Source organism: Antechinus flavipes, chromosome 1 (genome assembly GCF_016432865.1).
Source record: "Antechinus flavipes isolate AdamAnt ecotype Samford, QLD, Australia chromosome 1, AdamAnt_v2, whole genome shotgun sequence".
Lineage (NCBI taxonomy): Eukaryota > Metazoa > Chordata > Mammalia > Dasyuromorphia > Dasyuridae > Antechinus > Antechinus flavipes.
In genome coordinates, this window is record NC_067398.1 from 244,800,399 (window position 1) to 244,818,276 (window position 17,878).

The 17,878-nt window shown below is 39.1% G+C and overlaps 1 protein-coding gene across 1 annotated transcript in view; it reads left to right on the forward strand.

Annotated features, from left to right (window-relative positions):
• The first annotated feature begins 2,169 nt into the window (after positions 1-2,169).
• The window catches only part of TNFRSF13B (TNF receptor superfamily member 13B), a 36,522-nt gene continuing 20,813 nt past the window's right edge, over positions 2,170-17,878 (forward strand). Inside the window, exons 1-3 of the mRNA XM_051999467.1 lie at positions 2,170-2,264; positions 12,157-12,296; positions 15,230-15,346. Coding sequence (XP_051855427.1) covers positions 12,188-12,296; positions 15,230-15,346 — 226 coding nt within the window. The 5' untranslated portion in view covers positions 2,170-2,264; positions 12,157-12,187. The remainder of the gene's footprint in view (positions 2,265-12,156; positions 12,297-15,229; positions 15,347-17,878) is intronic.

A 17,878-nucleotide genomic window follows, 5' to 3' on the forward strand; every position in this document is an offset into this window, starting at 1 on the left:
TAAGCTGGGGTGGGAGAACCATGGGGACCAAGAAGAGCTTCCTTCGGTGAAAAGGCTGGAAATAAACAGGAGAGGGAGCATAATGTGTGGGAGACACAGCACATTGGCCAATGGGGAGTAACATGTCAGAAGACCATAAAGGTGGAAAGGAGCCGGGATGTGGAGGGCTTTAAATCACAAACAGTTGACTTTTATATTTGATCCTGGAGGTAATAGAGAGCCACAGGAGGCTTAGAGGGGTGATGGGATCAGACCTGCCATTGAAGAAGATCTTACAGCTGATTGGAGTGGGGAAACACTGGAGGCAGGGAAGTGTAAGGGTAAAGGACCTGCGGTAAGGTCCTGGTGAATACAGAGAAGGTTGACAAACAGGAGGGATGTGTGAAGGTAGAAATGACAGGTAGAAGGCTCAGACAAAGCAGATTATGGATTATGATAACCATGAGTAAAAGTGGGACCTGTGCTGGAAAGGATAGGCAGCAAAACAACATCACCAGGTGGGAGGCAGGTCTTGTTCTGACTCTCCATGACCCCATCTTTTCCATTTCTTGGCAGAGATATTGGAGTGATTAGTCATTGCTTTCTCCAGCTCATTTTACAGATGAGAAAACTGAGGCAAACTGGATTAAGTGACTTGCCCAGGGTTCCCTCAGTTAGTGTCTGAGGCTGGATTTGAACTCATGAAGATGAATCTTCCTCACTCCAGACCCAGAACTCTGTGTACTAACTAGATGCCCAGGAACCAGGTCTCAGTGAGCACTAAAAGGAGTAAAAAAAGAAAAGTTTTAAGATAAAAAAGTTAGGTAATTCTGACGAACTCAATGCTTTCCAAGCATCATCTGATCATTCCAACACTCTTAAAGACCCTGAAAATAAATCTACTCTTCCCCATTTCCAGGTGGGGAAGCAGAATTTGGGGTTCATCTTTTTATCAGAGGGTATATGTCTCCAATCCAAGACACAGATACCTCTCTCTTATACTGGCTATTCCTTACCTATACCTCATTGTTTGATTTCTGTGCTGGTCCCAGACAACCAAAAATTCAGTATTTTATGTCACCAAATGAAAGTGGGGACAATCTTTTGAAATCGGCTACTATGGCACTGTTCATTCATTTATTCAATATGTAAGCCATGAATTCCAACTATATACAATATTCTGTGCTCAGAAGGCAGGTAGAAGGATGAAAAACAACATAATTCCCTGTACTCAGGGGACTTATAGTTCAGTAAAGGGAAAGTGATATATTTCCCTGGGAGAGGAAGAGAAAAAGTGAGAAAAGGGAGTATGAGAAAAGGGAAATAAAATAACAAGATTGGATGGGACCCATGCGAGATCACGCAGAGCCTATAGATTGCATGTAGCCCACAATACTCCTAAGTGCAGCCTGAACCAGAATAAAATATCATTACTATATTATTTTAGGGTATTACTATGTTAACAATAAAAAGAGCAATGTGTAAACATGTACAGTTTTCTGAGTCATATGTGACCCACTGGATCGTTATGTACAGTTTGGGGTCCCCTGTTTCTATTTGACTTTGAAACCGCTGACCTAGTTTAATTCAAATGAAGTCAATTAAACAACCATTCTTTGAGGACCTACTGTAAGCCGGGCTCTAGCAACGTAAAGACAAAAATGAAAATTGTCTCTTCCGTTGAGCTGACGTTCATTTGGGAGACAGGATGACGAGTGCTTTTTTATCCAGCCATTTTCAGTCATACATAATTCTTCGTGACCCAATTTGAGGTTTTCTTGGCAGAGACACTGAAATGGTTTGCCATGTCCTTCTCCAGCTCATTTTACAGATGAGGAAACTGAGGCAATCAGGGTTAAGTGGCTTGCCCAGGGTCACACAGCTGGTAAGTGTCTGAGATTTGAACTCGAGAAGATGAGACTTCCCGGCTCCAGACCGGGCACTCTGCCCACTCTGCCACTAGTTACCCCAATAATGTGTCTAGTGCAGGTCAGATTCCATAAATATAGGCCAGATTGGGTCAGACTGGACCGGACTAAGCGCCCGCCTCCAAGGTTCCCTGCAGATTACGTGTGCATACATATGTATGCATGGGCAGGTTTGTGGCTGATTTACATATTAAAAGTTTGGGGGAAAAACCCAGGAAACGTACAGCACAGACCCTAATCAAATCTAATGCTAATAATAAACCTACTGAGTAATGGGTAAGACCTGGGACTGTAGTTCCTTGTGAGGGAGCAGAAGTAGAGAGAGGTGAGAAAACAGCCTTTTGCAGAAGCAGGGACGTGAGTATCTTACCTCTGTGGGAAATCAGGGAAGGGGGAAGTGGCCATGGGGGAGTGAGGATGGAGGCCGGGCTGAGGCAAGCGGACTTGCTTAGTGGAAGTGGGATTTCAGAGCTGGGAGAGACTCTGTGTTTTAGGTCTGGAAGACTGCGTCCATGTTTAGTAGGGAATAGTGGGGTCCCCACGGAGTGAGCCGCTGCAGTAAGGGCTCCCGCCTAAGGGAGATGATGGGATCAGAAATTTGGAGCTAAAAGGAAAGACCTCTGGTTCATTTTACAGATAGGGAAAATTGAGGCTAGGAAAGGTGAGAGGAATAGCTCAAGATACTGTGAGGCTGAGAGGAGACCCAAGGTTCTCTGTCCCAAAATCCAGATTTTTGCATTATTCCATCCTAGATAATGACTGGGAAAATTGCTTCCAGAAGCTAGAGACAAGGGATTATTCTATTACTGTCGCCTGGGAAGCACAGGGTCCCCACATTCATCCCTTTCCCTCCTGGCTCTCCTGAAAGGACGGGGAGGGAGGTCTTTCTTGGTTCCAGCCTTGAAAGCTCGTCTCAGCACTGCCATCAAGGGAGCCCCATCTTCCTTCTTGCTGAGTCTTTGGAAAAGGCAAGGCCCCATTGGGCCACAAACCCTCAGGGCAAGAAAGAAGAGGAAAGAAAGTTTCTGGGAAATGTCAAAACACTTTCTCTAACGTGCAGAGTATTTAGGCAGTGTTAATCATCAGCACGGAGCCAGTATGTTAAGCATCAGTCTAGGACTGAATGGAAGGCCATCTTGTCTTGTCCCCTTATTGCACGGACGGGATAACGGAGAGGGGTAAGGAGCTCCTTCCACATTACACAGGTAGCAAGCATCCAAGGTGGGACTGGCACTTCAGTCCTCAGAACGCTTTCGACCATACAGAGTGGTCTCTCCTGGCTCCCTTTGGTTAGAATTGTAGAACGACAGAGATGGAAGGAGCTTTAGAGGTCATCTCGTTAAACTGGCTTCATTTCACAGAGGGGGAAACTGAGGCCCGAGAAAGGAAGGGACCAAGGGGTAGCTAGCTGGTGCAGGGGGTGGAGCACCGATGCTGGATTCAGAAGGGTTTGAGTTCAAATCCAGCCTCAGACACTTAACACTTCCTAGCTGTGTGACCCTGGGCAAGCCGCTCAATTGCCTCATTGGGAAAATAAATAAATACAGGGAAGAGATTTGCTTTATATCCTGGAGCAAGTTCACAGTGGGGTCTTGGCTAAATCTAGGGGTCTCCCTATATTCAATCATAAGCTTGTGCCAATTGTGGGCTGCGTCCCTCAGTTCATGCTCATGAAGACAGGGGTGGGTCCTTTTTTCCTGTAGAATTCCTATACCAGTAACCTGAAAGATTAACAGGCACATGGCATGTGCTCAAATATTGATCACTGAAGGAGAAATAGTCATTATAAAGAAGAATAATTCGGCATAAAATGATGCTGTCCCTACTTGTCCCTTCATAAGTCCGAGCAGCTTTATTCAGGAATCATTGGTCTTATTGTAACTCATGATATGTACAAATATACATTATATATTACATACATTAATGTATATTAATACATATCATAAAATATATATTGATACATACATACATGCATTCAGATTATTTTTACAGGGAAGTCACCCAGGGCAAGCGCTCACAAAGGGATCAGAAAAAGCATACAAGGTCACTGTCAAGGTCTCTCTTAACTTTAGAATCGATTGTAGGACATGGGGGACTAGGACTGCCCAGCATGGCGTGCCCTCATCCGAGAAGCTGCTGCGCTGTGAGCAGAGCTGAATAGAATTAGCCCAGAAGAAATGCGAGATGTGCGAAGTGAGGGAGTCCTCCCCAAACGTTCACAAGGACTAGTTGTGTCCCCCTGTGGCAGAGCACTCTGACACCCTCTTCCTCGACTCTAACATGTCCCTTTGGTCTTCTTCGAGAATGAAGAACAATCACCAAGTGACCATATTTGTTTTTTGTTTTGGTGAAGTTAAGTGACTTGCCCAAAATCACACAGCTAGAAAGTGTTAAGTGTCTGAGGTCAGATTTGAACTCAGGTCCTCCTGACTTCAGGGTGCTCCATCCACTGCGCCCCGCAGCTGCCCGGTGAATACGTTTTAAATGAGTGATCCAGGCACTGAGGACCTTAAGCTCAGGGAGGGGGGATTTTTGTAGGCTGAAGATAGGTTTGCTTAATCGTTACCTAAAGCCAATCTCATATCTGAACTAGGTTTTAAATAAACAAACAAACTGCTTAAAAATGAGTTTCTATTAAAAAAAAAAAGTGAGTTATATGCCCAATATGAGTCAATGGTACAAGATGGTGCCCAAAAATATCATTGCCTTCTTAGACTGTGTCTAGAGAAAAGGAAATGCTAGGTGTTCTGTCCCGTGGCCCGGCCACATCTGAAGTATCCTACTAAGTGCTTGTGGGAAGCAATATGGCCTAGGTGGAGAGAGGGCTAGATAGGGAGCAAGGAGACCTAGATTTCAATCCTACTTAAAGTACCATAGTTGTGTTACATTGGGGGAAGTTCGTTAATAATTCAGTGCCTTTATTTCCTTATCTGCAAAATGGGAATAATAAATACCTACACTATTTACCTCACTGTGTTGTTGTAAGGAAAAGTATTTTGCAGTTTTACAGGTATATGAATTTATTATTATTATTATTATTATTGGTAACTCATTTTAGGAAGACCATTGACAATCAATTAATCAAACAACAAGCATTTATTAGGTTGTGCTAGATTTGAGGAGATACAGTCACAAAGAATGAAATAATCCATACTCTCAAGGAGCTTCCATTCTAATAGAAACAGAGACTATATGTGATTAGGGAGCAGTGGCAAGAGCACTGTCTTTGCAACAGAGGATTCAGGATCAAATCCTAACTCTGACACTATCGATGTGATCTTGGACAAATCATTTAAGTTCTCTGGATCTTAGTTTTCTTCATCTGTGAAGTGGAACCTTATATGGCCTGTAAGGTTTCATCTAGTTCTAGAGCAATAATCTTATGGGAAGAAATAAAGCTATTTAGCTTAGAAAAGAGAAGACTTGAGTGTATATGAAAACTATTCTCAAGGGATTGCTCAATCACTGAAGGTGTTCAAATGAAGACTGGGGAGGCTTTCATAGGGATTCCTGCTTGGTTTTTGGACTAGAAGTCTCCAAGGTTCATTCTGATGCTGTGGTTCTGGGATAAAATAGCTAGCTACAAATAATTATCTTAATTATTTTAATAATTGAATAATTTTAATATTTATCTTAATTTTATTTAATTTAATAATACTGTTAATGATAATTATATAATATATTCTCATGTTAACATTAATTATTAATCAATATGATTGTAATTAATAATCAATAAATGATAATCAATATATTGATATTAATGAATAATAATTCATATGTATATACATAACATGAATATTAGCACTTTTCTCATAAGACTGCTGGGAGGCAGGCAGGATGTGTAGAACTATCCGCATTTGACAAAGGGCAAACAGGCTGGCCCACAGTCATCGAGCTAGTAAATGTCAAAGGCAGGATTCCAATTCAGATTGCCGGACTCCAAGTCTGACACTCTATTTACTACCCCTTAATGCCTAGTTAAGTCAAGTATTTTCCTGGCAGGCAGAAAAAATCTTTTAATTTCCATTAGTTATTTTCAGAATGGAAAAAAAAGGGAAAGCTAAGCAAAAATGAATAGAGCACTTTACCTTACAGGAATAGAGTTCTAGAGCTGATGAAAGGGATCTCAGAAATCTGGTTCAATCCTCTTACTTTGAAGATAATTGTTGCCCAAAATCATATACTAGGATTTGAGCACAGGTCCTCAGACTCCAGGATCCATTGTTGTTCAGTGGTTTTAGTCACGTCCAATTCTTCATACCCCATTGGAGTTTGCTTAGCAAAGATATTGTACTGGTTTCCCATTTCCTTCTCCGGCTTATTTTACAGATGAGGAAACTGAGGTATATAGGGTTAAGTGACTTGCTTATTAAGAAAATCAATTAAACAAACAACAAGCATTTATTACTTGCTTATTAAGACAATCAATCAAATAAAAAAGCATTTATTAAGTGGTAGGTATTGTGCTAGGTTCAAGGAGATACAGATACAAAGAATTAAATAATCCATACTCTCAAGGAACTTCTATTCTAATAGGAAGAGAGACAATGTAATTAAGGAGAAATGGCAAGAGTACTGCCTTTGGAGACAGAGAATTCAGGATCAAATTCTAACTCTGACACTATCAATGTGATCTTGGACAAATCATTTAAGTTCTTTGGGTCTCAGTCTTCTTCATCTGTAAAATGGGACCTTACATTTATATTTATTTGTGCACATAAATAAGAATATAGTTACATATAAATATATATTCTATATTTTAAATTATGTTTATAGCCATTTCTTAAGAAAATGCAGCAAAGGATAGTGGAAATATTACATGACAGGGGTTCACAAGGTGATGAATTCAGAGAAATATCATGGAGGAGGATGAGAGGATGATTGGCGTGGACAGAGCTGGGGACTCATCACTACAGAGAATTCCTATGTAAATAAGCTCATAGATCCATAGTGTTTCAGTCATTTCCCAGCATACCACCCTCCCCAACCCTCATGAATTGTCAATTGAAGCAAAAATAAACCATCAGACAAACCAGCCTCCCCAGAGACCCGACCTCTCGGGCTACAACATTCTGAACTCAGGGAGGGCTGCCCACCCCCGTAACCCCTCTCCCACAAGAGGAGGGAGCTCCTCTTTGCACAGATTTAAAAGTGTGCTCAACCAGCTTGAGTATTGTGTAAATCAAAGGACCACAAATCTCAGACTAGGGACTTTAGAGACAAATTCCTCTGACCCTCTCCTTTAACAGACCTGGAGAGAGTGACCTGCCTTTTTTAGGGAATCAGGGACTTAGAGATGGAAGAAACCTCAGAAAGCATATAATTCAACTCTTTCAAGGAAATATTGACTGTGTGATCCTGGCTAAGTCACCCAATTTCTGCCTCAGTTTCTCCAATTGTAAAATGGGGGTTGTAATAGCACTTCCCTCACAGGGTTGTTGTTGATTACCATCAAATATGGTCATATTTATAAAGCATTCGGCACAGTGCCTGGGCTCTATGAACGCTAGTGATGATGATGATTATGACAAAAGCCCTGACTCCAGCCTTCATTTTCTGCCTGCCCTTCCATACCACAAAGCTTCTGTGTTTGAAGGAATAATGAACTCCACAGAACCACAGCTCACCCCCAGACCTCCCCTCCAGCCCCGAGCCCACACAGAGTCACTGCTGAGGCTCTGAAGGGGATGGGTGGGGTTAGCAAGGGGCTGGGTCCTGGAGGCCAAGGTTTGGGTTTTTCTTAGAAAGGTGCTAATAATAAGTGCTTGTGGATGCTGCTGCAGGAGTCAGCCCGGCCAAATGGAGAACCATTTCTCTCTGGAGAGCTGGTCACCATGTGGAAGCATTTTTTCCTTTGCTACAAAATATAGTTGAATAGAGTGGGGAGGGGGTGTAGGGAGAGAGAAATTGGGATATGACTCAAATTCTCAAATGGATCTGTGATCTCATCAACATGGGCATTCCCTTGAATGACAGAAATTGGAACCCATTCATGCCTGACCATCCTGGGGAAGTTTTGTCTGTGACCTCCCATAAATACACCCACAGGAGTCCATGCAACATTTTGGGCGCTTTCTTTCTCTAGGGAAATAACTGGGATTTTTTAAAAAGCATCAATAACACTAAAACTTTTTGGTAGATGATTCTCCCTCCCAAAATGCTTCATAATTGAAACCAAGTGATCTTTTGGGCAGTACTTTCCACTAGAGGAACAAAAACTTTTAAGTCAATTCTGTATTTTTTTTTTGTTTTATTTTGGGAATTGGAAAAAAAATCCCTGAAACAAGAGGGTCTCATTTCATTAAAGTCTATATGATTCAAATGACCAGTCCCTGTGTTCACAAATGTGGAAGGCAGTAAGTTGCATTTTATCTCCCCTGAGATCAGGAAAGCAAATGGGTGACTTAAGGCTTAGGGTAGATACAGCATATAGCTAGCACAGGGAAGTTTAATAAATGCTTCTTGAATTGAATAGTGAAATAACTAAGAATTTATAAAGCACCTATTATGTACTACATACCAGGCATTTTGCCAAATGCTTTACAAATATCTCATTGGATTCTCACAATAACTGTGGAAGGTAGATGCTGTTATCTCCATTTTTACAAGTAAAAAAACTGAGACAGTTTTTTACTTGTAACTTATATAACTTATAAAATGATTTATCCAGAATCATACATCTAGTAAGTGTCTATGGTGGGATGTGAACTCTCTGTCCAGTGTTCCCTCCACTGGGTTTCCTAGCAGCCTCCAAAAAGACCAGAAAAACTTTACTGAGAGGGAGCATCCTGATGCCCGAGGATATCTGCTCAATTTGTGTCTTTTCTGATTGAGAGGAATCATGAGATTGAGAGAAACAATATAGAATGGTAGCTAAAGATCTGGTCTTAGAACAGGGATGTCCTGAGTTCAAATTCTGCTACTTACACTAAGTGACCACAAGTAAGCCAAAACTTCTCACTGCCTTAGGCAACTAAGACTATGAGTTACTGACCTATATTAGCCGAGGATATTTCCCTTGCTGATGTAATCACAGATGTGTACAAAATGGGATTGCAGTATGGAAGATGCTTTAGAGTAGAACAGATTTGCACCCAGAGTTGCTCCCTCCGAGGATTCATTTGGCTTTTTCCCCCTAAGAACTTTCAGCCTATAATGTCACTAGACCTTCCTATAAACTCTGTGAGATGGGCAGGACAGGTAATCACTTATTACCCCAATCCAAATTTAAGGGGCAGCACGAGAACATTCTCTCTCCTCTCTTTAGGGTTCAGTCAGGGTCCACCCTAGTCCCTGTGCCTGTACATGGAAACTTCATTTTACATTTTTGGAGACAAATAGGGTTAAACCTGATAATAAGTGTCCGACACTGGATTTGAATTCAGGTCTTACCCATTGCACAGATCTAATACCCAAGGGAATTTCAGTTATCTGGGCTGATAGCCCTTCTCAAACCTTACCAGAACCTCAGCCACACCTGGGAAGGAGTATTTCTTACCTTGGTCTTATCATTACCCAGAATCCCTCTCCTTCCCTCCACTTCTGAATTATTTTGCCTTCTCTCTCTGTGACTCACCTCCTTCTGAGTCTTTTCTTTGTTCTCTCTGTGACCTCTAGACAATTCTCTCTCTGATTTCTTAGTCTGCCTTCTCCTCTGAAATGGTGACATTATAGCTTACTAATTCAGCTAGGTAGTGGAGTGGATAATCACCAGCCTGCTGTCAGGAAGACTCATCTTCCCGAATTCAGATCTGCCCTCAAACCCTTCCTACCTGTGACCGAAGGCAGGTCACTTAATCCTATCTGCCTCAGTTTCCTCATCTGTAAAATGAGCTGGAGAAGAAAATGGCAAATCCTCCATCATCTCTGTCAAGGAGACCCCAAATGGGATCAGGAAGAGTCAGACATGACTGAACAACAAATCTTCAACTTTTCCATCTTCCCTCTGCCCTTTTCCAATTTTTGTTCAACCCTTTCCAAGCCTTAACCCTAAATTAGCTCTACTATCTATCTTTCTTGCTATTAAACTTTTCAGGAAAAAGAATGACTATATTTTTTTCAGTTTTCCTAGATGTACTCAGGAGTTCTGCTTTTCTGTTTCTCCCTCTCCCTCTGTCTCCTATCTCTGTCTCTTTCTATCTCTGTGTCTCTCTCTCTGTCCCTATCTCTGTCTCTGTCTCTGTCTGTCTGTCTCTCTCTCTCTCTGTGTCTCTCTCCTTTCCCTATTTCTTTCTTCTACCAAGATCACTACCATCTTTCCAATGACCCAAATTTGCAGTCTCAGATCCATCTTTGCTAGTTCTGTCGCCCTCATCACCAGCTCTCATATCCAATCAGTTGCCAAATCAATCATTCAGAAAGTATTTGTTCCGTGCCTCCTATGACTACTGCTTGCTGCTAGGGAAATACCATGAACGTTTAGAAGTCAATGAAAAATATATTCAAAATGAATGTTAGATCCTGGACTGGGGGAGGGTTGATGTTAGCAGCTGGTCCCACGGAGGGAGAGGCAGCATGTGAGCTGGTCTCCAGGGAAGCGAGGATTCTAAGAGCTGGGAGCTGGGATTGGTGATGGGCAAGTGCATTACAGGTGTGAGGAAGCAGTCTATTTGGAAAGGTATGGAGATCTAGCCCTGAAGTCAGGAGGACCTGAGCTCAAATCTGACTTCAGACACTTAACACTTCCTGGCTGTGTGATTCTGGGCAAGTCACTTAACCTCAATTGCCTTAGAGAAAAAACAAACAAATAAACAACAACAAAAGGAAAGATATGGATATCAAAGATAAAACAGTAAATATAAAAAATGGTAAGAAGGTCAGCTTGGCTGCAAGACAGAGTGCATGACTGTAGGAGAAAAATGTATAATAAACCTGGAAAGGAAGATAGAGGTCGTGATGAATGGCTTTGGATGCCCAACAGAGGCTTTTAGTAATGTTTTATTCTAGAGATAATAGGGGGCTCCTCGAGCACTTTGAGCAGAGAAGTTTCACAGATAGACCTGCACTTTGGGAATATCACTTTGGCACACTGAAGAGAAGAAAAAAGGCCGATTATAAGGCTTTGCTGTCCAAGGATTTTCTTTTTTTCTTTTTTTCTTCAAATAATAGCTTTTTGTTTTCAAATTACATGCAAAGATAGTTTTCACCATTCACCTTTGTAAAGCCTTGTGTTCCAAATTTTTCTTCCTCATTTCCCTCCCCTAAGCAGCAAGTAATCCAAATATAGGTTAAACATGTGCAGTTCTTCTAAACATATTTTCACATTTATCATGCTGTACTAGAAAAATAAGATCTTGATCCATTTCTTTCTCTATTTGTGAGAATTGAAGTACCAGCCCCAGATGGACAAACTGTATCTTGATTCCAATATAGTATAAAAAGAAATTATGATTTTCATATTAATTGACATGATGTGTGTAATGAATGTAATAATTTAGATTTCTCAGAGCTGCTTTTTCTGACTTGGGAATCAGAGTCTCACAATGCAGCTTGAAATGATCAATCAGTTCTTGATAATGCTTTCCTGTATATGGTAAGTGAAGTGAATCAAAGATTGAAGAACCTCTTCTTATCCCAGAACTCTTGGTCCTTTCCCTCACCAAATAATTTGACCCCTGTGATTTGAAGCAATTACTTAAGAAATGTTCCCACAGGATCTGAAAACAGCCATATTATCCTACATTGATATTTTCTATTCCTTCTGTAGAATGTAAGCTTCTGGAGGGCAGAAACATTTTTTGTTTTATTTTTGAATTTCTACTTCCTATTATAGGGCATTGCATAAATGCTTAATAAGTAAATGCTTGATAGTATTTTCAACTTGTTGTTTGTTTTATTGTTTTTTGTTTCAACTTTTTCTTTCTCATGTTTTTTCCCTTTTGATCTGATTTTCTTAGGCAGCTTGATGAATATGAAAATATGTTTAAAAGAATTATACATGTTTAACCTATATCAGATTACTTGCTGCCTTGGGGAGGGGGAGAAAGGGAGAAAAATTGGGAACACAAGATTTTGTAAAGATGAATGTTGAAAATTATCTTTGCGTGTGTTTGGAAAAAATAAAATACTATAAAAATTTTAAAAATAAAATAAATGCTTATTGAATTGAATAATACTCATTTCAAGAATTTTGGGTACAAATTCCCCAATCCCAGACTTTGAGCAGCTGAGATTCTTGAAGGTTCTCTCAGGTGAAGACCATCAGGCTGTGACCCACTTGGGTTCCCCTCATCTTTCCTTTGTTTTGTAGCTATCATCAAACTATACTATGGTGGAGGACCATGAAACGCTGCCTGAAAGAACAGTATTGGGACTTGCTGCTGCACAACTGTGTCCCCTGCAAACCTCTATGCAACAGACCCAACCACAAGAACTGTGACATGTTTTGCAGTAAGTTCTGGGCTCATAGGAGAAAAAATTTGGAGGGATCTTGGAGGCCATGAGAAAATTAAGTCTCAGAGAGTAGAAATGACATCCAAATCTATATAATTGGAAAGTGACAGAGCTGACACTGAGACTCAGTGTGCTGTCTCTGTGAAGTGAAGGATGGACTAAGCCCTAGCAGAGTCCCTCTTAAACCTGGGAAGCCTTGGACACCAAACTTGCCCCAACCGGGAGCCAGGAGATCTGAGTCCTAGTCCCCTCCCTACGGCTAGCTAGCTATGTGACCTTGTGAAATAGAATGGTTAGATGAGATGGTGTCTAAGGGTCCTTACAGCTTTGACACCATCCCGTTCTGAGGGAGCTGTCCAAAGGCTTAAAACTCCTTCCAGTCAAACAAAAAACATTTCACTTACTATGCCAGATACACACTGGACTCAGACCTGAAAGCAGTTTTCAAGAATATGTAGCCAGTGATTATTCAGTGTCTATCATGGTATTTTTTGTATAGGAGACACTCAATAAATTCTTATTGATTAATATCCATTCACCCAAATTTGGAAACATCTTTCAATGTTTAGCATTCAATAAACATACAAAGCACTACATTAGGCACTGTGGAATACACAGAAGTAAATAACAATATTAATAATATTAACATAATACTTTAAGGTTTTAAAATATTTTACCTATGTTATCTTTGGCTTTCACAATAATCTTTGAAATAGATGAGATCATTATTCCCATTTTATAGATTAAAAAAAAAAACTGAGGCTGAGAGAAGCTAGCAAATGTCCGAGGAAGGATTTGAAATAGGCAGTTAGTTCCTGGCTCCACACCCAGTGCTTTCTCCAGCACAGCATCTTCTCTCCCTCAGATCATAGATAGAAGGAACTTTAGACAAAGGGATCCCTTGGTCAAGCCCTCACTTCCTTCAGAATAGTGTCACCTCTTCATTGATCTTCAGTTTGTCCTTTGCTGATCTCCCTCTGTTCCCCAGTTTAATACTCTGGGAAATATTACTCTCTGTGTGTGTGTGTGTATAAATGTACATAAATATGTATACATATATAGATGTACATAAGTATATACATATATAAATGTGCATAAATATATACATATATAGATGTAATAAATATATGCACATATAAATGTAATAAATATATACATATATAAATGTGCACAAATATGTATACATACATAAATATGTATAAATGTACACATGTAAATATACATAAATATATACATGTATAAATGTAACGAATATATGCACACATAAATGTACACAAATATGTATACATGTATAAATGTACATAAATGTATTCATATATAGATGTGCACAAATATATACATATATAAATGTAATAAATACATACATATAAATGTGCATAAATATGTATACATATATAAATGTACATAAGTATATATAAATGTACATATATAAATATACACAAATGTACACAAATATATACATATATAAATGTAATTTATACATATATAAATGTACACATATATTAATGTACATAAATATATACTTATATAAATGTACATAAATGTATATTATATATATATTTGAACTTCCTCAGATATGAATATTGTCTCCTTTACCTAGTAGAAAGTAAACTCCCTGAGGACAAGTTTGGTTTCAATTTCTATATCTCCAGAGCCTAGCACAATGCTTGGCTCATAAATAAGTGCTTTTTGGATGAATAACAAGGCCCAGAAAGGAGAAAATGGCAGTACAGAGGCTTGCTTTCTTACACTTTCTTCTTTGTTTCAAAATACCATGAAATAATAAAGATGGAAGACAATTACATACATCACCACCTTAGGAGAGCTAGCAAAGACTAGCAAACAGCATCATTTAGTATAATTCAGTCTGGGATTGGAGGCAAAGGAGCAGGTGAGCAAAGAGCTTTGGATTCTTATCACAATCTGCTGCTCACTTCTAAGTCTCAGTTCTCTCTGTCTCCATTTCCATAGGGTGGTTATGAAAATTAAATGAGATGATAAATGAGGAAAGATTGCATAGTTATAGAAATTTGATTTACATGATAATTTTTTGGTATACTTGAAAGAAATAGCAAGTAATGCATAGCAGATTTGCAGTTTCATGTGTAATCATTTTTTAAATTATACTATGTTTTGGAAATGTTTGTTTTATTCTATAAATTAAAAATAAAAAAGAAAATAGATCAAAATACATTCTACTGGCAAAGTCCATCATAATCATTTATCTGCAGGATAAAAATCTCCTGCTGGATGGTGTAGTAGATAGAAGCAAGCTGGATTCAAGACATTTGAGATGTACAAATAGTAGGTAGGATTGAAAATCAGGATTCAAATCCAGGTTTTCTGACTCTGGAACAGGAAAGGAAAAGAGAAAGGAAAGGAAAGGAAAAGAAAAAGGAAAGGAAAGGAAAGAAAAAGAGAAAGGAAAGGAAAGGAAAAGAGAAAGGAAAGGAAAGGAAAAGAGAAAGGAAAGGGAAGGAAAAAAAGAAAGGAACAGAAAAGAAAAGAGAAAAGAAAGGAAAGGAAAAGAAAAGAGAAAGGAAAGGAAAAGAGAAAGGAAAGGAAAAGAAAAAGGAAAGGAAAGGAAAGGAAAGAAGAAAGGAAGGGAAAGGAAAAGGAAAAAAAGGAAAGGAAAGGAAAATTTAAATGGGAGAAGAACCCATTTTTTCAAATTTAAATTTAAAGCTGGCAGGGGTTTTAGAGGACATCTAGTCTTACACACTCATTATACAGATAAGGAAACTAACGTCCAGAATGTTAAATGACTTACCTGTAATCAGAGGATCACAAGCCTTAATATTTGGAATTAGATTTAGAGACACTATTAAGACATGAAGAAATTGTTTTCTTCCTCAGGGGATGAGATGAGCCTTGTTGTTTGGGTCTTGAAGAACTGAAATATTCACTATTTGCCAATCTCTACTTTTCAGAGTCTCTGAGGTGCAGCAAGGAAAGAGGCAGCTACTATGACCACCTCGTGAAAGAATGCATCAGCTGCTACTCCATCTGTGGACAGCACCCGAAGCAATGTGCACATATCTGCCAGAGTAAGAATTAGGTCCCAAGTCAGTGTCACGGCAGCACATGGGCAGCCCTGGATTGTGGATTCTGGGAAAGGGATCAAAGAAGTGAATGCTGGGATCTTGGTGGGTGGAAATATCTGGGGTCAGAGCCAGGGAAGCAACCTGGAATCAAGGTATTCAGGGAGGGCAAGGGGCTAGATTGTCACTGGGTCAGAAGCTGGGTAACTAGACCAGAACTTGGTGGATACAGACCCTGAGAAATAAATATGGCAAGAAATAGGAAAAAAATCACATCCACAAACCAAAAAACAACAAATTGTACCAGTTAGCCCCATTTACATACGACATTATTTAGAATAATGTAAAATTGGGAAAAATTTAAAATCCCCCAAACACTGATATTATTAAGCAAACAACAGTTTGAGATGCAATATATTATAGGAAGGAGAACATTGGATTTCAGGTTGAGAGACCTTGGTTTGAATTCCAATTTGTCTGACCTATAGCAAATCATTTAGTCTCTCCAAGGCATGTTTTCTATCCTTAAATTTAGTTTTATTATTTTTCTCAGCTAACAAGTGACATGTACTTTATAACTCCTCCAATTGAATAATAATTTAAAAAAACCTTTCATAACAAATACTCATATCCAAAGCAAAGTAAATTCCCACGTTGATCATGTCCAAAAATGTATGTCTCTTTCTGTATCTCATACCCATCACCCTTCTGTCAGGAATTGGGTATCATTCTACATCATGGATCTTCTGGATTTATGGAGATATGGCTGATCATTGCTTCTTTGATCAGAGTTCTAAAGTCTTTCCAAATTGCTTTTCTTTATAATGCTTTTGTCATTGTATAAATTATTCTCCTAGTCCTGTTTACTTCACTTTGTATGAGTTCATAGAAACCTTTCATCTGAAACTATTCACTTCTTCTTGTCTTATGTGCAAAAAAAAATTCCATTATGTTCATATGCCATAATTTGTTAGCCATTTGATGATATCTATTTTGTTTCCAGTTCTTTGCGATATCAAAAAAGTACTCCTATGAATATATGTGTACATTGGGTCATTTCTTTTATCTCTTTAGGATATAAACATAACAATACTCCCACTAGGACATTGGATGACTTTTAAGAACTTCAATTGGCAAAGGATTTTGTGTACTTAGTCTAAAGACTATGTTTGATTGATTTAATTATGATATCTAAGCCTTGTTCATATCAGTTCATTTAGTCTGATGGATTCTTCTTACCTGACAAAGGTATAAGGGTGAATCACCTTGTCATTTGCTATAAATAGAGGAAGGTGATTGGATTGATTGACTCATTCAACACTTTACACAAACAAAAAATACAGAAAATTATTCTGGGAGGGATATGATTTCTGGAGCACCTGGAATAAATTAGAATCAGATTCCTGTAGGAAGAAGGCCTTGTGATGAGCTTTGAAGGCAGGTAGGGATTCTAGGAAGAAGGTGGATGGAATATATACTGGGCACCTGATGGTTATGTGAAGGCATGAATATGAAAGAAGAAATGTAGTATATGAGGAATATCAAGAAGCTGATATAATTAGAATGTAGAGTGTAATTAATCTGGAAAAGTAGTCTGGAACCAGCTTGCACAAGGATTTAAAAGTCAAATGGAGGAGCTTGTATTTTGTCTGAAGGGTTACTGGGGAAACTATTACAGATTCAAACTCACATTAGACTTGGGGTCAAGGAAGGCTTGAGTCTGAATTCTGCCTTAGATACCTTCTGGCTATGGGTCCTTGGGCAAATCATTTAATTTCTATCTGCCTCAGTTTCCGCATCTGTAAAATGGGGATAATTATGGATCTATTTCTCAAGGTTGTTGTCAATCCCCGAGGAGATAATGTTTGTAACGTTCTTTGAGAACCTTAAAAAGTGATATAAAAGGGGCAGCTAGGTGGTACAGTGGGTAGAGCACCAGCCCAGATGTCAGGAGAATCTGAATTCAAATCTGGCCTCAGACACTCCTTGGCTGTGTGACCCTGGGCAAGTCACTTAACCCCAATTGCTCAGCAAAAAAAAAAAAAAAAATGATATAAAAGGGGACTATTGTTATTATAGGAAGAGGATAATGAGTTCTGTTAAGAACAAGTAGAATTTGAGTTGATTATAAGGCATCCAATTGGAAATGTTCAGTACTCAGATGGTGATGGAGGATTAGAGCCCAGGAAGTGTTATAGATATAGTGGTAATATGATACAGATGATAATAGATGTGATTAACGAGACAGAGCTTATATAGAGAGAAAAGGACCTAGGAGGGAGTCCTGCAGTTTGCCTATACCAAGGGGATGGGACCTAGATGATGAACCAGTAAATATGTATGGTAAGGGAACTCTAATTCATACCATGTTTATTTCCCTTCAAGAAATACCAAGCACTGTGCTAGGTGCTGGAAATATAAAGACAAAATATAAAAGTTGCTTCCTTCAATTATATTCTACTCAAGTTGGAGAGAATAAAACATACATGCAAAAAAAATAGTATAAGGAAAACGGAAGAGACAGAGAAAGGTTTCATT